General features: G+C 40.4%; 1 protein-coding gene across 2 annotated transcripts; it reads left to right on the forward strand.

The window, feature by feature from the left end:
• Positions 1 to 634: 634 nt before the first annotated feature.
• On the forward strand, positions 635 to 21613 carry LOC147420013 (uncharacterized). Of its 2 annotated transcripts, none has more exons than XM_086504992.1 (2): positions 635 to 1061; positions 21442 to 21613. In XM_086504992.1, the coding sequence occupies exons 1-2, from the start codon at positions 635 to 637 to the stop codon at positions 21531 to 21533; spliced, it is 519 nt and encodes a 172-aa protein (XP_086361118.1). In that variant the 3' UTR covers positions 21534 to 21613. The 2 variants fall into 2 exon arrangements, with proteins under 2 accessions (XP_086361118.1, XP_086361119.1); XM_086504993.1 differs by lacking the exon at positions 635 to 1061 and adding an exon at positions 20299 to 21025.
• Positions 21614 to 22426: the final 813 nt, after the last annotated feature.

Genomic DNA, 22426 nt, shown 5'->3' on the forward strand with positions numbered 1-22426 from the left:
ACACACACACACACATTGTGCATCAAGAGAGTCATTTATTTCAAAAACCTTAGTAAGATGCTCTCTCTCTCTCTCTATCTCTCTCTCACACACACACACACACACACACACATTGTGCATCAAGAGTCATTTTTTTCAAAAACCTTAGAGAGAGAGAGAGAGAGAGAGAGAGAGAGAGAGAGAGAGAGAGAATATGCAAGGCAACGCTTCTGATGCAAAAGTGCCATAGGCCTACCAAAGCTCCACCATGCCCCTACACTTAGCTACAGTTTCTCTCACCGGCACCACTGCAATGTCAAGCGAGAAGCCTAAAGGATCATCCCCTGTGGAGAGCCGTTTTGGTGGAGGGAAGAGGCCGTATTTGTTGTGACACAAGACAATGCGACATATGGCGTTCACTTGCATCTCGAAGAGGGTTGGACTTGCAGCATGTGTGCACACTCTCCATAGAGGGTGCTCGTTCACGTTCAATCGGCCAGTCACCGGCACAGGTGCATGTGTGCACAATAAGAGAGAGCGCGCTAAGCATTGCTTGCATAGTCTACCGGTTTTGTCTAGTGAGCACGCTATTAGTCTACCGGTTTTGTCTAGCGAGCACGCTATTACCTAGAAGTTCAGTTCCATGGGAGAGGATATGTTTCAAAAGGACGGAGGATCCAATGCCCAAAACAGTGTAGGCGGCTTGTCCAATGTAGTGGGAAATGTGTGTATATATGAAATGGCGCCATACGCCGACGAGAAGGCAGTATCCATGGCGAGCATGCAGGTGCAACGAGTGGTGGGTGTGGTGCTGATGGGCTGCATGATGATGTTGATGGTGATGATGAGCTGCGAGGCGGAATTTGACGCCCAAAAGTGTGAGAATGATGCGCAGTTCTTGGTCGACGAATGCAACACAGACGATGCGACCAGATGCTGCACTGCCTTTAACAACATTCTGGCTGGCGACTCCGCATGTGTATGTAAGGCGGTGTCCGCGGGGGCGCTCGACCCCAACCTCATCTCCGAAGGTGCCAGACAGTGCAACAGCAGCGTCCCTTCCTCTGTCTCCAGCTGCCTCGGTACGCCCTTCTACATCCCTTCTACACTAGTTGAAAAGTCATGTGTGTGGATGGTATTTTTAGCAAGGGTTTTGAGAGGGCCTAGGCATATCATGTGGATGGACCCTGTTTTTAGCTAGGGTTCTGAGAGGGCTCAGGCATATCATGTCGAGCAGGTGCATTCTCTGTATGGAACATTTAGAGAAATCAGCACCATGTGAGAGAGACATTATTATTCTTGGATTTCAAGGGCAGTATGAGTGTGCTTGAGAGAGAGAGAGAGAGAGAGAGAGAGAGAGAGAGAGAGAGAAAAGTGCATCGCTTCATTTTGCACTCTTCTCACATGCCTCCTTGATATTCATAGTTTCACGGGCTTTATTCCGTAATTCCTTGGTAAACGGCGTTTGTTAGCAACCCATGAGTTTAGAGCAGAGTCGCCCCAGCATCAGCAGGGTTAACCGCGGATTAATGAAATCTTGGTTGCACCCACATACTCTCCACAAAGGTTACGAAAAACCTGCTGAAAAGTGGAGCTAGAGATTGCTGCTTCATTGGTCACCCATCTCCGACAGTCACCCTGGTTAGTTTGCATCTAGAAAAATAGCTTAGCCCCCCTTTTTCAAAGGGCTAGTAGCGCTAGCATTTGGGTTTGACTTCCTTGCCTTCATTGTAGGAGATACCAAATATGGAGAATCCACTCTCCCCACTGCTCCCACTGCCCCTGAGTGCGACCCGGCTCTTACTTGTTCTCAATAATATAGCCCTAGGTTGAGAGAGAGAGAGAGAGAGAGAGAGAGAGAGTTTTGACCTTTTTTGGAATTGACTCTATTAGCACCCAACTTTTTTCTGAAACGGGTGCAATGCTAACAAATAGTTGATTATGTATATCGGTTCCTTCGTCTTGCTTGAGTTGTCATCTTGGGTGACATGAGGGTGGCATTGCCATCACTCAAGTTTCCCTAAATGCTAACCTTGCTCCTTTGCTTCTCTACTGCCCTCTTACTAGCTTCTTCCCTAAGCTTTCATGTGGTATCAAAGCTTATGGTGTAATTAGCATCTCCTAATTACCTAACCTACTCTCTATCTCTATGCTAGATCTAGTGTACCCACACACTTTGATCATCATTCACTTTTCCCTTCTCTCTCCTCTAAAAAAAATCCTAGTCATAAGCTCATAACCAAGCTTGGGTAAGTATTTGGAAAGACCAATTGGTCACTACCCTTTTTGGTTTATGAGAGTGTGATTAGTGTGAGTAAATTAGGTTTATTTGTCTCCCTTTTTTTCAAGCTTCTTTTTCATAATAATCGATTCAAATTGAAAGCCCCTCATTTGTGTGTGTCAAAAGTACAAAGCCCATGAAAAGAGCTCTTTGACCAGCCTATAACCTCTAAAATTAAGTTTGATTAGAGATCTTAATCCCTTTTCTAAAATTGGGGGTGTGTGCGCCTATTGGAGCCATGCTTTGTTTGACTTTAAATTGTCTATTTTCGAAGACTCGCACATGGAGCTCATTTGCTCAAATGGCTAGCACTCTATTTATAGAGACTTGGTTTCCAAAAGTATTAGGTTCAAAGCCCTGCGGTGAGAGCCACGGACTCGCTAGTTTGCTATCACACACGCCTTTTGTTTTTTAAAAGAAGACATCGCAAGTGCACAGAGAAACCAAACCCTCGACATCGAGCGCGAGATCCTCAAGCATTAACCGTCACACCAAAGCCCTTTGCTTCTGGCTAGCTTGTAACAAAGTGCATGTAAACTCAATTTCTTTGGCACTGCTTCATCCAAGAGCTCCCTCACTTGCATGCCACAACGATGTCAAGCCTCGTATGCTCTTGCTGCACACTATCGTGCACCACCGCTTGCTCCAAGCTTATTGTCCTCGCATGTCCACACACTCCTTCAATTTGCTTCTCGACCTCGGCACCTGCAACTTGTTTTTCTTTATTTCTTATAGGAGGACTTTCCCACGACTGCTTCTTTTTGGCTAGTCTACTAGGACTCCCTAAGTGTGTTTTTCCACAAAACATTGGCTACCTTAGGCCAAATCCCTTCAACCACTCCTACTTAGGGGTTCTTTCCCACGCCGCAACAGTGACTCTACATCAGGAACAAGCTCCTCAAGAGCTCATTGTGCAAGGATTTCATTATGCAAAAGATCCTTTGTAGAATGTATATTGTAATCCATTATTACAAAGATAAAAGGCGTTTAGACACCTCCAAGCAACTTGGTAAGACAGCTCCTTGCACATGTTCAAGCTCTAAAGCACTAAATGAAATGTAAATACACATCCATGCTCTAGCGCATATGCTTGATATAAGAGGACTAGACACTACCATCATTTAGATGGTAAGACCTTGTTAGGAAATATGACGTAGCTAAGTAGATAATTGAGTAGATTACTTAATGGAGAGAGATAATTTTCACACAAGAGATTAGAGAGAGAGAGAGAGAGAGAGAGAGAGTACACACGATATACGTGGCTCACTCAATGTGTGGGCTACATCCACGGAAAAGAAACCACTTAATTGCTTTAGTACTTCAAACAAGAAGTAGGTTACAAAGGGATTATACCTTTAATAGAGCTCTCGCCTTGCTTCACTCTCACCACTTCACACCCACCTTGTTGCATCAATTTCACACCGTGAAATGTGTGTAGAAATGGCTTCCTTTTATAGACCAAAAGGGCTGTCCTCTCTAATGAGAGGCAGCCATGTGTAGCCTTCCTTGTGTAGATAAGTCCAAATTGGACCCTCCAATCCGCCCATGTGTGGCCGTTCCTGAGAAGACAAGTCCGTTTTTGAATTCAGTCATCGGCCACCGGCCATTGATTTTCGACCACCGACCACCGGCCAACGGTCAATCGACCGATCGTTTTCGACTACTTTTCGATCGCCGTCCGGCCATTATATTTCGTCGAAAAAGAATATTTCGATGGACCGTGAAAATTTTGGTTTTTGGCGAGTGATTATTCTTAATACACGATGGCTTCTCCGCATAACGGGGGCTTTACAAATGTGCGTTTTTACCACAAAAATTATAAGGGATAAATCAAGCTCCATACTTAACAATCTCCCACTTGGAGACTGATTTTCAAGCCAAACCTGTGACTACTTTCCATCTTGGCTTCTTATCTTTGAATGCCGATTGAAGATGAGCAAAAGCTGAACTTCTCCTTGCTGACAACCTTTGTAAACATGTCCGCAGGATTTTCACTTGTATGCACCTTTCTTAGCTTTAGCTGTCCCTCTTCCAAAAGAGTGCGTATGAAGTGATATCTCACCTCAATGTGCTTTGTCCTTGAATGAAATACTGAGTTTGGCTGCAATATTCACCTTCATTGTCGGATCTGAGGCATTTAACCTTGATACCCGTTTCATTCTTCACAAAGGCTTTCCACCTTTGAAATATAGAAAACACATCGGATTTATTTTTCATGACATAAACCCATGTTTTCTTAGTCGCATCATCTGTGAATGTTACATAATACAATGAGCCACTAAGTGATGGTGTAATTGCAGGACTCGAAACGTCAGAATGAACCAACTCAAGTTTTTTATTTTTTCTTTCATTTCCAGAATTTTGAAATTTTATGCTATTTTGTTTACCATAAACACAATCTTCACAGAACTCTAAGTCCACTTGTTTCAAACCTGGTAGAAGCTTCTTTGTTTGAAGGATTTGCATTCCTTTGACACTCATATGTCCAAGTCGATAGTGCCACACTGCACTGTCGACTTCCGTAGCTATTGCACAAGTTGAAGATTGCATGTTAACAGTACACAAGTAAAGCGTACCGATCTTTTCTCCCTTGGCAACCACCAAAGATCCCTTTGAGATCTTCCACCGATCTTTTCTCCCTTGGCAACCACCAAAGATTTCTTTGAGATCTTCCACCGTTTGCTTCTGAATGCAATGCAATGTTGTGACCTGTAGAGATCAAATTTTTGCGAAGAGAAGGAACATGCCTACATCTTTAAGCTTCCATTTATTTTCGTTAGCAATTTTGACACAAAATGTGCCTTTGCCGATAGTTTCACAAGCTTCATCGTGTCCCAAGTATACATACCCAAAATTACCTTTGGTGTAATCTTGGAAATGTTGCTTGTGTGGTGTCGCATGGAATGAAGCGTCGGAATCTACTATCCAGGAATTAGACACCTTGTCTAATGAGAGAATTAGAGCATTTTGTTCTACTTTACCTGCCACATTGGCCTGCGATGTTGGCTTGTTGTGAGACTTCGACTCCTTCTTGGACCAACAATCTTTCTTGACGTGGCCCTTCTTGCCGCAGTTCCAATATTTAAGAACTTACTTTGTGCGTGACTTGCTCCATCTTGAGCGATAACGATCCTTTTGGTTTTTGAATCTCTCCTTAGGTCTTCCTCTTGTTTCCACTGAAAGTGTAGCACTTGATGATCCTCCTGTGCTTCTCCTTCGCATTTCCTCGCTTAGGAGAACACCGACAACATCATCAAACGCATTTGTGTCAGAGGTAGAATTGCTTACAGCCATCACAAGGCTGTCCCAACTATCTAGTATAGATGATAGTATAATGAGAGCTTGTACTTCGTCATCGAAATTGATTTTCACCGATCGAAGTTGATTTATATTTGTGTTAAAGTCATTTAGGTGTTCTGCAATTGAACCATTCTCTGCCATCTTTAGATTGAATAAACGCTTCATGAGAAATATCTTATTGGATGCCGATGGTTTCTCGTAGAAGTCGTCAAGTGACTTCATTAAGTCCTCCATGGTCTTCATCTCCAAAACGTTGAAGGTCACCGTTGATGCCAAGATTAACCGGATTGTTCCCAGTGCCTTTCGATCAAGGACAATCCATGCTTCATTTATCATCGTTACGGGCTTCTTTGCAAGATCGCCTAGTGGCAAATAGAGGTCCTTCTGGTAGAGATAGTCTCCAATCTGCATCTTCCAATGTTGATAGTTTTTGCCGTTGAACTTCTTGATCTTCAGCTTTCCTTCCTCCGCTATTACTCCCACTCAATTCAAAGAATCCTTTCCTTGAGATAATTTAGCTACGAGAAAACCTTGCTTTGATAACAGTTGTTAGGAAATATGACGTAGCTAAGTAGATAATTGAGTAGATTACTTAATGGAGAGAGATAATTTTCACCACAAGAGATTATAAAGGAGAGAGAGAGAGAGAGAGAGAGAGAGAGAGAGAGAGTACACACGATATACGTGGTTCACCCAATGTGGGTTACATCCATGGAAAAACAACCACTTAATGGCTTTAGTACTTCAAACAAAAAGTAGGTTACAAAGGGATTATACCCTTAATAGAGCTCCCGCCTTGTTTCACTCTCACCACCTCACACCTACCTTGTTGCATCAACTTCACATTGTGAAATGTGTGTAAAAATGGCTTCCTTTTATAGGTCAAAGGGTTTCTCTCTCTTATGAGAGACAGCCATGTGTAGCTGCCCTTGTGTAATTAAGTCCAAATCGGACCCTTCAATGCGTCCATGTGTGGCTGTCCTTGAGAAGACAAGTCCGCATTTGAATTTGACCAACGGCCATTGAATTCGGCCACCGGCCACCGGCCATTGACTTCTGACCACTGATCACTAGTCATTGACTTTCGACCATCGGCCACCGATCAACCGGCCAACCGATCGGTCGTTTTCCGACCACTTTTCGATCGGCGTTCGACTATAATATTATGGCGAAAAAGAATATTCCGACGGTTGTGAAAATTTTGGTTTTTGACGAGTGATTTTGCTTCACGCACAATGGCTTTTCCTCATAATGGGAGCTTTATATATGTGCGTTTTTACCACAAAAAGTTACAAGGGGTAAATCAGGCTCCATACTTAACAGACCTTTCTCGTGCGAGTATGAATGACGTGTATGTAATGCCTACCAAGGCATTTGCACACTACCACACACACGAGCACAATTCGAGCTCCTTTACGCTTGAGGCATCAACAAATATTGACGACAAAGAAAATCAAAGAAGATGATACAAACAACGAGGTCAAACACAAAAGGCTTTTGTACGACATGAAGATGAAACAAAATGCGACAACGACATCGACAAGCAACTTTGCGGACTTGAACATGGCATCAACAACACACATGGCCTTCGGACATCGGGGCCACATACACAATCTTTTGAAAGCACCACATTTATTTGACCTACCACGTATAGCTGCCTACCATTCTCTGGGGGAGGTGCACATTTTGATTCTACATCCAATTGACAATTCTCTAGAGAGGAGGACTTGGTCCTTGGTCCTACACCCAATTGAAAATTCTTTGGGGAGGACGTCTTTTGGGTGCTACATATTTCATTCACGAGGAGGCATGTTAGGGTGCGTGATAGTCCACATCGCTTGTGGAGACTCTCCCTAAGCTCACATGATTACATATCCCAAATGATGCCCATATATGTATACATGACCCATGGACCTTTCTAGACATAATATGAAGCCAAATACATAGGTCAAAAACAACCTCAAAAAGGTGTACAAGAGTTTTCGCACTTGATACTCTCCTCTTGGGCTGATTTGAATGATCTCGCACCTCACTGATGATGTAAGCAAGATACCTCTTCCTACTCCTATGTAAGGAGCTCATTTGTTAATGAATCAAGAAACTATAAATTATGCACTTTCCAATCATGAATGGCTCACTTGTGTTTACGCCATAACCTTTTAACTAGTGACAGGTATATATTGAGAGCTTGCTAATCTCTCTCTCTCTCTCTCTCTCTCTCTCTCTCTCTCTCTTAAGGGATTCATTGATATGTACCTAAGTGAAAGGTTGAAAGAGACAAGACGAAGAAGAAGAAGAAAAGTTCTAATATCATAGGACAAATCTCAAGAGAAAGCTATTACAATAGAGCATGGCTCTAAATTGGTTGAGACATATATTCATGGCTTTGTATGTATGACTTCTTTGTTCTTGCACCAACAGAAGTCACACTTGTGAGATCTTACAGCAAAGAAATTTTCAAGAAATGTAGTTTTCTCTACTAAGATTATAGTGTCAAACTAGAACCCTTTAATATTTAAGTTTCTCATTTATCTTCATGCTTCTCTAGTGCCATTCTTGCTTTTTTATATCTTCAGAGATTTGAGGAATCATTTTTTCACATTTCTACCTTGTTTCGCGTGGAATTCATTTTCTAAATTTCAGTGTGAACTAAGGTATCTCTAAATCCTACATTTGCCTATCATGGGATTTGCTTTGTCTTATTGAAATCTTATGTTGAAACGGTGTTCAATTCTTTTTGCCCTTCTCTATTCTACAAAGACATGTCAAGTTCTTGGCTATTTGCTGAATCTTTCCCTTTGTAGATTCCAACATAGGTCTTTTGTGTATTGGTCTTTTTCCTTGAAGGATTTATGTTTTAGGGGAAGCTAGCTAGACATGTGAAATTTATACAAAACTCTAAGGTATTTACCAGGTTGTATAACTAAAATACCATCAATTTTCCCTTGAAAATCAAACCTTAATGAAATGATAATCAGGATTTCTCAATATCAACTGCGAAGTCTACAGTACAAACCGGGGTATGCGAACACTAATCGTGATCTATATCTTCTTCTATCGATTTCATTCCCAACTTTGCCGTTTTCCCTTATGTTCTTTCCATGACAAGTACATTTTTGTGATTGAAAATATCATTGGCCTTTAAAGCTCTCTTAAATTTATACTATTTAGAGACATGGTATTTTGGGGTTTAATAGATAGACTAGTATCACCTCATCCTCAAACCAACATAATTTTCTTGAAAGGTCTATTAGCTTTTGCCCTCAAGACACAAGAAGCCTTTCGTTTTGAGTAAGAACAACATTGCCAACCTCCACCATTGTAATGCTTGAAATGTTTGCAATCTTCAAAAGTGCGACATTTCATTCCAACGCATCAATTATGTGCGCTTGTGTTTTTCCCACTTTGGAGGCATGTGCTTAAGTTTAATAATTTCCATGGTGCTTATCATGTTGGTTTACAAAGCCCAACTCTAGGCGATCAAATCCTCTAGATCAAACATAAAGTGTCACTAAGAATAATGTGATTTATTCCATACATTTTTTCAAAGTCATTAGGGTATTATGACAAATTGGGTAGCTTTTCAATTAGAAAGCTAGCATATTGAACCCAAAAGATCACGCACGTTATAAAAAAAGCTAGCTTTTTTGTTCTGAATGATGTTTAAAATGTTGTGTGAGGTGCATAAGACACTCGCTAATCATCTACTATCATATTTTTGGCGTGCAAGGATCTACATTTGGTTTCTTTGTGAGATGTTCAAAAACAGCTTCCCTCTAATATAACTTTCATAAATTTCTATAAATTATATTTTAACCAGTAAGACTTATTTATATTTGCATGGTAAATATAATGAGCATATATGGTTAGGGTGGATTAGTGAGTGTAGTACTGCATGCGAGTGAGTGTGTGTGTGTGTGTGTGTGTGTGTGTGAGATCAACGAGAGATAAACACCTTGTAAATAACTTGAAGGAACTCTTGGTAAAGAGAGATTGAAAACCTCTTTTATAGGCACATAGAAACTGACACATCATGGGGTTTCATGATCGTCTTAAGTGGAAAGTAAGGTAGCAAATCCCAACAACCATCCATTGGCGTTTGGATTATGACTAGTGACATAACACATTCCAATCCGAGAGAAAAATTAGCATCCCTAAATTTAGAGGACCATCTTAAACTTGGAGACAAAAGAAATTGTTACCAAATTTCAAGTTTTGTCTACTAAAATGATTTTCTCTCTTTAGAATTGGCCATTCTAGTGAGAGGAAATGAAAAATAGTAAAAGTGCTAATAAGGTAAAATGGATAGTGAACTCTATTCTAAAACTTAAGAGTTTCCAAAGGAGAATATATTTTATATAAGTGCCAAAGAAATTTGATAAGGATTCAACTGGTATTTTACATAACAAAAACAAGATATTCGAGTCTAAAAGAGTTTGAATCGGATAACAAAAGTGTCCAAAGTGGGCAGCATGGCTAATCAAAAGGTGGAAATGGGCCAAGAAGTTATGAAGCACACATGAAACCTAAAGCTATATATAGAGATAAAGAATGTGGTCCACAAACCTTCCATGCAAAAGAGAAGGTAAAAGGCGTAGTTTTAAAACCCGGGGGATTCACTCTACATACAAAATGGGACGCTACCTGCGAGTAAACAACTTTGATAAAACTCTTATATATGACTCATATTAGGGAATATGACCCCCCTTTCTACGCTATACGACAATCAATGAAGAAAACTATCATACCCCTATCTTACATATAAAATTTAAGTTTCACATGATCTAATTAAGTAAAACTAGTCAAAGAGTTTGTAGCATAGTGACTAGCAATGTACTTAGGAACCACTTCTATTGATAACTAGATGTGTCCTCAATGTGTTTTAGTTTGACTTTCAAACTATGTGTCCGATCAGCCTGCACTATGGCTACTCGTCCAATTTTGACCCATCCAAAGCTAGTGTAAATCAATCCTTGACCTGCTTCATATCAGCCCTTATCTATGACCGGCTTGACGTAAAATTTGATGTGTGACTTGATAATTCTCTTTTCTTAAATTCGTCCAAGTTCTAATGCACATCAGTGACCAATCATTACAAGTAATCAACCCAGGTCAGGTCCCCGCCCCCCCAAATATGATACCCTCTCCCTTATTTTTAGGCTTGGGAGATAAATTATTGTGGGCCTGGCCCTAACTTATACGCTTATGTAATTTATAAAAAACCCCCCTTATCCTGCACTTACGTGGTGCGGTAAGTTTTCCATGGTGAATCCCCCGGGTTTTAAAAATAAAAAAGGACCTTTGAAGGACCGAATCTAAAATAACTTGAAAAAAGAAGGTTTCTTAAAAAATGGGCATCGGTTCTTACTGAAAACGACGAGATGAACAACTTTTATGTTCAAAGTGTTTCATTTTGAGGAATGTAAAAGAGAGACTTTTCGTTTCATTTTCTACGGGACTCCGTTGGAAGGACCAGAGGTACTTCTGTCTTCCTGACTATTGAAGCTCAATGCAATCCTCAGATTAAAGGATTGATGCCATACGTGCCTTACACAATTTTAACTCGCATGGATACATCACAGTTCGACGTTGTTAAACGTAAAATATAAACTTATATCCGTATACTTACAATTCGCCAAATGTGTGTGCGATCACGCTTAATCCTAAGACAATGTGTAGTACTTTGGCACGGAGTAGAAGACTTGCTTTAGGTTAAGTCTGTCAAAGCATATTGCTTTGCACAACAAGGAAAGAATCTTTAAATTAAAGGTTATAACATAAAAAACAAGAAAAACTTGAAATTGTCTAACTTGTTTGTCCCTCTAAGGCGAGTTGCCTTCGTTTGAATCTAGCTCATAGCCATGTATGTTGATAAATTTAAAGCTATTGGATGTACCCTACATGCCCTCATGGCCTTGTTCAACCTCTAATGAAAAAGCGTTTAGACATGATTTAAAGTTACTCCAAGTTCGTATGCTGGTAGCATATTCCAAACTTTGGAAACGTCTATACAATATGCCTAACATTGAAGCCTTGCTTCACATAAATTTATCAAAAAGAGCAGACAAGATGAAGTGTTTGTGCTCATAGCATACATTTGCTCCTGCCGATATACCGACATCTTGGTAGAAGAAAATCAACCTTGTTGGGCCTTCTTTGTCTGCTTGAGTCATGGATGTGGAATCAAGAGAAAGACATTTGTTGATGGTGGATAGAGTGAAACTAGAGTGTTAAGGAACGGGGGAGAGAGAGAGAGAGAGAGAGAGAGAGTTTTACTATGTACATGTCTGGAGGTGAGATGTCTTTTATGATTAGGTCAATGGATATTTTGCACTAGTAGATTATGATTAGTGTTAGTAATCACTAAAATGTTAATGCTATATTTACAATGGGTAGAATGAGGTGGATGATTGAAGGAAGATGGGTAAATGAAGTGAGGGAATACTTATGATGGTGAAGCTTTGAAGAAGTTTTGAACTTACTTGCATATGTTCTAAAAAATGACTTCCGATCCTCTTGTTCTTCTTCTCTTCTTACATTGTCATTGTCAAGAGGTTGAATCACCACGATGAAAATGCCGATGTTGGTTGATGAGAATTTTCCATTAGCAGAGATTAATCATGGTTTTACATGCTGAATTTTATGTATATAGAGAAGACGTAAGGAGAAATTGTAATTTAGAGATAATAGAGAGAGTCATAGAGATGGTATATACACATGTAGAGTTTATATGAGAGCTATGAGGTGAGAGAGGAGGTTAATGGTGAAGAGGGTGAGAGAAACCATGGAAGGTGCAATTTTGAGAAATGGATAGAGAGAAATATGTGTGTGTGTGTGTGTGTGTGTGTGTGTGTGTGTGTGTGTGTATGTGTAAGTATAAAAGAAGGTGAGAGAAGACTAGGATGGCTAGGGAGAAAAGATGAGCAGGTTAGAGTGCACCAAAAAATTATATCTGATTGATGTCAGCTCTAAAAATTATGAAAAAATTTGAGGTGATTATTCAGCTTGTGAGCTAATTTTTTAATTTTGATCACTTCCATAAATTCGGAGTGGAGGTGGACGTCAAAAATCCAACCAAAAGACTTGTTTTTCCTTCTATAAAAGTCTTTAGTGGCCCCTCTTTTGTTGAATTTGCATAATCCTCCAAAAGAGCACGACTTAATAGATTCTTGAGGATTTGAAAATATGCATAGGTTAGGGTTATTCACAAATATTATATATGGATATGATGGAAAAAAAAGGTTAGTGTATAAACAGTTCATGGAATCTAAAATAGTGTCAGCTGTATATAAATATAAAATGAGAAAAACAATATATAAAAATATAAAGAATTAATAACAAAAGCTTGATTTGTTTATTTAATGTAACACTATTTACAAGAAGTAAAGAAAAATGCATGTAGAAAAATGGTAATTTAGTAAAATGGCATGATTGAGTGAAATATATTTTTGTGATTTTTTTTCGGAGTCAATTGACATCAAGATTTAGAGAAGCTTGCATGCAAATACTTATTTATATAATAAAAAGTATGCACATTGATAAGAAAAATTGTGATGATAATGATGAGCTAATGTACATAGTATACTTAGGTAAATAACGCACATCTAGATAAAAATATTTAAATAAATTTTAAAATAATTATTATAAAAATAAATATATTTAGGTCCTATATAAAAGAAATATTTACACTCAAATGGATCATAACATTTTTTTATTTTCTATCTTTATTTGTTTTTTTGGCTCAACTAGTTCAGTGACTAGCTAGTTGAGGGTTTTTAAAGGAGATATGGGAAAAGTCCCTTAGCTCTCACAGGCCTATTTACGTTGAAAAGGTGAGGATATCCATACTGTTTAGGCGATTTTTCTTGTGTGACGTGGCTCACTATGAACAATACTGACGGCTATCAATATGTAGAAACCGTGCTTTACTATGTACAATGGTTTGGAGCGACTTAAACTCAAAAAAAACTTTGCCTAGAAACCCTACCTTATCAAAAATACAAATCCAAATCTCGAAGATAGAAAAAGAGAGACTATTGCTAGCTTAATGAACTGTAACAAATAGTCGGCCATGCCGAGTATCTTTGCCTCACAAGCCACATGCCTTGCCTGTATCTTTATGTCGAGTACCTTTGCCTTACAAGCCATAGACCTTGCATGAATTGATCTTACTGCAACCAATATTATTTACTGTCTGCCGATGATTTTTGACCACTTGGAGCAAGATCTTTTGCTTGAAAACTTGAAACCATGCCCATCGTCCTTGCCTTTGCATGTCACAACTTAGAATAAACTCTGACCTTGTAGCCCAACTTTGGGTATTGGCATTTTTTTTAGATATTCATGTCTGTACCACATGTAAAATTTAGTTGAATGCAAAATTTAAAATTCTACTTTGATACTTACTTTCCGTCGCGCAAGAAAGGTTCAATTGATGCAGATCGTTTGCTTGTATAAAGCATCCAAGTGATCACACTTTGCCAAATTTGAGTCCTTGTACAAGCTAAATTTGATACGAAATTTGATTTGTGAAAACAATCTATGCATGATGATGCATACGGACTTGGTCAACTTTCCTAGATCTAGTATTTTTACTTTGGGTCATCTTGTCCGTGGAAAATGCATGCCATACATAATTACTTGTGACCAAAGTTGTACTTGGCACAAGGGATATAATATAATAAATTTCTGTAATCTCAAAAATGACAAAAGTTCTACAACAGTATATCAATGAAGCTTGCCTCCCTTGACCGATGTTTACTAAAATTTCCATGCTCTCCATCATATCCATCATAAGCTAGAAGGGGGTCTAAGACCAGAGGGAGACTAGACCATGCAATTCTCCACCCAACCTTGCTATATATAGGCTCCTAGCTATCCAAACATAGCACGCCTTGACCGTATGTCCTTCTTGGCCTTGGGAGGTTCACCTCTTAGACAAGTAAGTTAGCACCTGAGTTCAAATTGTGAAGGAATGGATCGAAAGGCATACGTGTATGCAATGAAGATGGAGAAAGAAGAGAGGGAGAGAGAGAGAGCACGGCACAGGGATGTGGGGTGGAACTCCCAAATCTCACTATTTGAGCACAATGTGAGAATGAGTGGGAGCTTCTTATTCTTTGTATGTATAAAGAATAAGCAAATAAATGTAAGCGGGACAGACACTGGCCCGCGGAACGAGCAAAGCACCGTGAGGCACACCGCCTTTACCTAACATTTTTTTACTAAAGATTGTGTGCCAATAAGTGGCGAGAAGACTAGCCTACAAATAGTATATATAAGAGGTGAGAGAAGACGGCTCTCAACCTATGTCCACGGGCTCACTCCAGACATGTGAGTGCATCTGTAACCGCTCTAGTGTAAATGTAATATACAGACCACTAGGGCTAGAGCCACGATGACACTCTTGATGTGCAAGTATCAAGTGACAACCTACATGGCTCCACAATGCACAATGCCAATGTCAATCATTGTACAACTGACAACTCCCACTGTAAATGCATCAACTACATAAGCAAAATCAGGTCTCGAGACCAAAAGGTCAGACACGAGAGACCTGAAAGCCGATGAAACATGCACTATGTGTGCCAACCTATCCCTATCAGCAACCTTAGTGCCATATGCATCCTCATCAAGAACCACCTGACTATGCATCAATATGTCAGCATTGTCTGGCAAAGGGATATCCGTCATGAATAACTGCAAAAAAAAAAAAATCAACACCACTGCAATGACACACAGCTATCTGAACAACACTGTCACTCTCAAACATATCAGATGCATAATAAACAATGCATCATTCTCTGGCTCAACTAATGTTACCTCAACTGATTATTGACCAAGTTGTGCATCCCCAAAGATACCACTGTCTGCGCAAACGTTGCCACAAGACAAATGCATAACCTGCTCTCCATGCATCATATCCGCAAAAGAGAAACGTCTTGTCCCTCGCTTTAAACATGGCTGCAAATACACAGAGACTACATCGCCTCGCGTGTCAAAAAAATGCAAAGGGTATACCAGACCACTCTTAGAACCTGTGGCTATCACCAGTGATCCCCTATGCATTTGAAATGATCGCTCTCCAAGCAGTACACAATGTCCAATACTCTGCAACTGATGTACTGAAATGAGACTCTGGCTGAGTCCTGGTACATAACGTACATTTTCTAGCGTAAGCAATGCACCTCTAGGTAAAGACATGCATATATCTCCAGCACCCTCTATGTCATATGCTGACCTTCCGCTAGAATATCAGCTACTCTATCAGAAAGAGTTAAGGTTGGTATACTTTCTTGTGATCATTATATATGACTACAGCAATGGGAAAATTTTGTGCTCAAAGTGCTACTAATACAGATGATGCTTTCTATGGATAGCAAGTAGGCATGGCCTGGCTATCATGTAAATACTTCATGGAAAGACATGAATAGATAAAGAGAGCCTTTAAGTAGGTAATCACTCGTTACAAACCCAAGAGAATTTAGTATGACTATTTTCTATTGAGTGGGAATCATTCTCTCATGTTTGTGGAGAGATTTGATTATTTTGAGATCCAGGTGTGAATAAGATTCCAACTTAAAAAGAGTTGTTGTTTACTTTTAGCACTGATCATATCTCTAAGAGTGGTAATTATAGGGATATGAACCAACTAATATACAATCACTCCAGATGTTGAGGTTCACAACTTGATCTCATCACAGTTCTACTTTCAAGGAAAGAAGACCAAAACCATGCTTTGGTGGAATGAGTTCACAATATTGACATGCCATGCATGCATAATAAAAAATAGTATGAGAAGCCCTTGGCTTCAATGATGGTCTCCACAATGTGAGCAGATGCCATACATGCCTTCCACGATGCGTACTAGCATGGATACATCACAATTGGTCATTGCAAACCATAACTGTGAGTTTATATCCTCTTATTCCCAAACCTGTGTGCTAGTATCCTTGATCCTAAGTCAATGGATAATATTGTGGCACAGAAGAGAAGCCTTGCTTCACAGTAAGTCCGTTAGAGTGTAATTGCTCTTAGCTAATAGACACCCATATTAAATCAGAAGAGAATCGACCTTGTCGAATTTTCATAGAGAATTGGCCTTGCTGAATCTTACATGTTATTGAGAATCATGCGATTGCCCAATATTGAAAGAGATAGCGTGTGAATCTTAGCTATCAAATATCATCAAACTGTCAAAGTCTGCTTGACTGAAGAAAAGTTTGCTTGTCAAATTGAAATTGTAGAAAATGCTGCAAAATGGATAAGTTCAAAATTGAAACTTATATTTAAGGTATTTAAATTTTTGTGAACATCGCCCCTAGCATCAGAGGTTGGAGCATCCTGTGGCGTGAATGTGATTTAAGTGTACTTTGTGTACGTAATTTACATGCACTCTGGCAAGCCATAATTGCTTTGGATTAACCATGCCCCAATGCATAAATATATGTAGGGAGATGTGCTCCTAAAATCCTTGCTTTTCTCCTCCGCTCATCACAAAGATGATATATGAAAGAGATACTAGCCGACGTAATGCAACAACCAGTTTCTTGAGTATCGTTATACGGAGCCTTGCTTTACTCCTTTGCTAAACATCACAAAGATGATACATGAAAGAGATACTAGCCGATGTAATGCAACTGGTTATACTAGGCATGTAATGCAACAACCAGTTTCTTGAGTATCCTTATACAGAGCCTTGCTCTCGTGATGACATCTTATGGCATTGTCATACTCGACACACATAAAAGAAAATTAACTGTGGAGATTGTTGACCTTGTTGAGTAATATACTAGATAAAAAGCTTAAAAACATCTACCATAATTGCAGAAGCAAAGCGTACCTGGGTTGCCCAATGCAAGAAAATGATGCTTGCCGACTTTTTAGAATTGGAGCAAAAGGTGGGGCATGCCGAGCACCTGTGCCTCCTTCATCAAGGGTAGAAACAGGCTATGCCAATCTCCTTGAGAGTTTAAAGCATTGCTCTTTGGCCTTGCCTTTGCAACAAAATTTAACCTCTGATGAGCATGCTCTATCAAGGTATTCAAGAGAAGCCATGCTTTTGATCGAGACTGTTTCGTACTCAACCGTGCTTGACTCTGGTCTTCAAAACAGTCATTGGTCTTTGCTAACAATGTATTCGGAAAATATGTGGTGCTTATGCTAAATGTCACAAGGCGTGCTTGTGCTTTGAGTGCACACACATCTTTTGCATGCCATAACTAATGAGCACAATCTCAAAAATAAAGATAAAAATCAAATTCATACCTCGTGAATAACTCGTGCCGACGTGCCTTCCCTTCATATTAATTCAACAAATTTCAATCAGAAGAAATCAATAATTTTTACTTGGCTGCTTATCCTCGGCCTGCAGCACCTTGCCGATATAGAAAGACCAAGTTCAACAATCTTACCTTTGTCAATTTTGATTCATGCCAAGGCAGCGTTGCCAAGGGTCTTTGCCAAAATTTCCTTGGCAGAATGGTCCTCTGTCTTGCCTTGGCTATCGCTTGAGTCCTTGGGCCGCCGAGAACTAAGTTCCATGATGGCCACCTTGGAGCCGAGGAGAGCAAGGAACATGCCTTGCATGCATGAAATAGATGGCCATGCCACTCCTTGTCAAGTTGTTGTGGTTCTAATGCTCGCATGCCTTGCATGGTGTGTATCCTGTTTCTCGCATGCCTTGCTTGATTGGTAAGGCTTTGAATTCCTAAGCTAGGCACCCGGTTTTGTTTTGGTTTGCGAGCTTCCTCTTTCCCCTTGGTGTCGGTTGGAGTGTCGAGCCGTGCATCAACTTGTCAAACGAAGTTGATAAACTTTGGACGTGGGTTAACGCCCTTAACTGGGTGGGGGTGCCCAAATTAGGGCACCCACCATAAAGCTGAGGAAAAAAAACATGGCAGCAGTGCACAGAGATGCGAGAGATAGCCAGAGAGATGGCATCGTCTGTAGTTGCTGAATCACATCACATCATAGTCGAAAAAATTTGCTGCTCACTGTTGCGCACCCATCAAGCCCACCCATGCTCCCTTTTGTGCCGGGAAATTTCCCACTTATTTGTGTGCATGCGACATTTCTCATTGCTTTATGTCGAAATCCCTCGTGCAAGCCATACAAGCCCCATTTCTCGCGTGAGTATTTTGCTATGAAAAAGTCAATGAGGTAGTGAGAGGGAGAGGCCTTGAGAGAGGGAGAGGCCTTGATAAGAGCAGGAGAGGGAAAGAGAGAACACACAAGAATGCATAGCTCCATGTCTCTTCTCCCCTCCTCCATGGCTTCCTGCTCCACCTTGCTATGACACCAATCTAAGACCAGAGGGGGATTGGACCATGCAATTTTGCACTCAGCCTCACTATATATAGGCTCCTAATTGTCCAAACATAGCACCCCTTCACCGCATGTTTGTCCTGGCCCTTATCCTTCCCGGTCTTACCCTAGGAATGAGGGCGGGGGGGGGGGGGGGGGCACGCGTCCTTGGACCAAATAAATTTTCAAAAGGTGGCCTTGCCTTGGGTGGTCGCTTAAGTGTGAATAAAAAGAAAACGATCTGTGAACTAAAGCAATGGTGATAGCATGGGGAAGAAGAAGGGCTCCCCCTGCTCGCTGTACAAGCTTTGAGAGAGGAAGCGACTGTGTCAAAAAAGTTTCCCCTCCCTGACACAAATTCAACAGGGCTGGCCCCTTGCGATGTAGTGGTGATCAATCAGCTCCTCCTTGTCCTCCTAAGCGTGGCTGTATGCGCTATCTCATCCTTGAGAGCTCAAGAAAGAGAGAGAACTCTTGCGTCACTTGACCCTTCCTGCGTGCAACTTGAGAGAGAGAGAGAGAGAGAGAGAGAGAGAGAGAGAGAGAGAGAGAGAGAGAGAAGATTCATGCCGCCTTCATGGACAAGGCTCTTTATAACTTTCCATTCTTCTCCCCTCCTTCATGGATGCTTTGCTTCCTTGAGCTCCGATACCAAGGCGAGAGACTAGGGACTAACACATGCACATCTCCACCCAACCATACCTAATAAGGGCCCCTTATTAGGTATGGTTGGGTTAGTTGATGCAAAATTATCCTAATTGACTACTCAATTGATTAATGCACTCAAGTGCACACTAATTGACCATGTTCTATCAATTTGATGCTATCAATAGCTCAACTAAGAGTGTAAATATGAGATTTATTAAGAGCTTATTGGGATGCTAATGATAAATTAGCAAGAGAGAAGATATTAAAAATTGCCCAATTAAAGAACTTCTTAGGAATACTATTTTGCAATAGCAAGAACACGAATTAAGCTCTAATAAACTATATGGGTAGCGGCTCAAGAGGTCAATTAAAGAATATGCCTTCACTAGGTAACTCGATACAAAAATAGAAGTTGGCAAGAGCTATTAGAGAGAAAATGACTAATGTTAACTAACTAAGATTATTGAATCTCGTTCAAACTTTGATACCGGTTGTAGGGTTATGGAGGATTAGTGAGTGTAACAGTCATGGTATGGGTGTGTGTGTGTGTGTGTGTGTGAGAGAGAGAGAGAGAGAGAGAGAGAGAGAGAGAGAGAGAAAAGGTAATAAACTATAAATGAACTCTTGATTATGTATTAGGAAAGAGAGATTACAAACTTCTTGTCTAGGCACTTATAGAGGGTGACATCATTAGCCTCCGCTCTATCCATGTTCAAATGGGATTGATGGCGGAGGTCATTTGGGCCATCAAAAGCATTTTCATAAATTCGGGCCGTTGAGTAAATTTGAGGCGAAAAAGTAGATTCGGATTAGCTGGTAAATTTGGGCCGGCATGTAAAATTTGGGTTGTAACGTACCTTGAGCCTTGAACCCATGACCTCCCTCGTATGCTCTAACCATCACATCTGCATGCGCTCAATGAAGTATGTGGCATTTCAATGCCATGTATGTAAATGAACCAATTTGCAAATTTTGGGACAATTTTGTAAATTCGAGTCACGCAATCTTGTAAATTCGGGTTGCCCGATCGTATGGCCTACAATGCATTTGAACATGGGAGTCAGGCTTTGTTCTTTACTTGAAGGCCGGCTTCATTTGGACCCCGTCGCGTAAAACGACAAACAAAGAAGAACAGATGAGAAGGGCGACGATGCAGTTTACAATTAGTGTTAGGACCAGGACGAGCCACAAATCACAGCGGCAACAGAATGAGAATGCAGCTGCTTGTGGTGATGCTAGTGGCGATGGCGGCCATAACCGTCTGTGATCGTACGCAGGGGGACGCCGCCCGACAGTGTGAAAATGATGCGCAGGACGTGATCGATCAGTGCAAGACCAAGGACCAGGCCGAATGCTGCTCTGCCTTTGCGCATTTGTTGAGCGCCGATGGAGGCTGCGTCTGCGATGCTGCAGCCGCTGGATCGTTCGAACCCTTGCTTCTGTACGAAGACGCCATGGCCTGCAATACCACCATCCCTGCCTCTCTCCTCTCCTGCCTTGCGGGGCTCCCAGGTATGCTTTGAATCGGAGCCATCCCCTTCCTTGTCACCCGGTTGCCTGTTTATATGTGTAGAATATGATAGCCATATTTTTGTTTGTTTTGATGAAAAACATACTTCTAATTCTCTGCACCACAAGAGGATCTATAAATTTTCTCACGTAGGAAAACAGAGTCTTTTTCAGTGTTTTTGGTACAATGTATAACATCATGAGCTTCTCTGAGGGAGGCACCGCATACCTAGCTAGGTACGATTGGGGCAGGGGCGGGCCGGCGGTCCTCTGCCCCCGATCGTACCTAGCTAGGTATGCGGTGCCTCCCTCACAGAAGCTCATGATGTTGAGGTAACTCACAGTATGGGAATTATTGTGAGAATTTGTCCAAAACTTATTCTCCACCATCTAATATCAAACTCTTGTTTAATCAATAGGAACATCAGGAGGAAGCAACAATACGGGATCGACTTGGATTAGCTTGCTTGTTGTATTGCTACTAAGTCTAGCTATTTCCATCAACACATAGACTTGGTATACTCACATTACCGCTATGTTTTTGGATGCCTTTTAATTGCTTCACAAAAGGCGCTTGTACATACGCTTGACAAAAACAATGTAATATGCATAGGAGGAAAATACTACAAAAGAAAATAGAAAATTCTTTTTTGTCTAATTACATGTATCAAAGTACTTTGTGGTCTTCAACTATAAGACTTTGCACTTTTCTACTATTTATAGCTTTTTATTTTGCAATATCAAAATTTCTACCATTTTGTCAAATAAGTTCCAACAAGTTACAAGACGAATGATTTTTTAGATGTGATTGAGCTCTTTTAAAAAATCCTTGGTTGATTGAGAAAGTTGAAGAGAATAGTGGAAGCATAGCAATGCCACTTGGTAGAGACTTTTCGTACTCCACCGATATTTTTTTTGAGACGCATGGAAATTAATATAGTACGTATTTTTATGTGTGTGCAATAGAGATTAATGGCATTACCGCAATTATGCATGGGAGAATCATTCTTCAAAATATTGAGGCACATCCTCATCTTGAACACTTCCTCCCAATTCTTCATTATACGCATCAAGGTTCTCCAATTGATTTGGAACTTTGAATGTCAAGTTCATCAAGCATGATACTTTTAAGTCAATGTAAGTATATTAAACTTGTAAACATTAATTTAGAAGTGAAATTTTATTTCCAATCTCACTAATTGTGAGTGATAAATGTATTTCAAAAGAAAAACAAAAAATTTACAAAGAGAGCCATACTCTTCCCAAGCCAGTCTCATCGGACCACATCCTAAACACACACCCACATATATATCAGCAAATGATAAAGGGAGCCACTTGTGACCGAAAGCAGCAGAAGGGAACTAAGTCTGACTTGGGGTTTCCACCAAGGAGAAAACCCTACCA

The sequence above is a fragment of the Adiantum capillus-veneris genome, chromosome 28 (assembly GCF_014529385.1).
Source record: "Adiantum capillus-veneris isolate H3 chromosome 28, ASM1452938v2, whole genome shotgun sequence".
Lineage (NCBI taxonomy): Eukaryota > Viridiplantae > Streptophyta > Polypodiopsida > Polypodiales > Pteridaceae > Adiantum > Adiantum capillus-veneris.

Coding starts and splice junctions, on each gene's coding strand:
- LOC147420013 (XM_086504992.1), top strand. CDS start 635: ATGTTTCAAAAGGACGGAGGATCCAATGCCCAAAACAGTGTAGGCGGC. Junction 1,062..21,441: donor CTCTGTCTCCAGCTGCCTCG/GTACGCCCTTCT, acceptor TTTAATCAATAG/GAACATCAGGAGGAAGCAAC.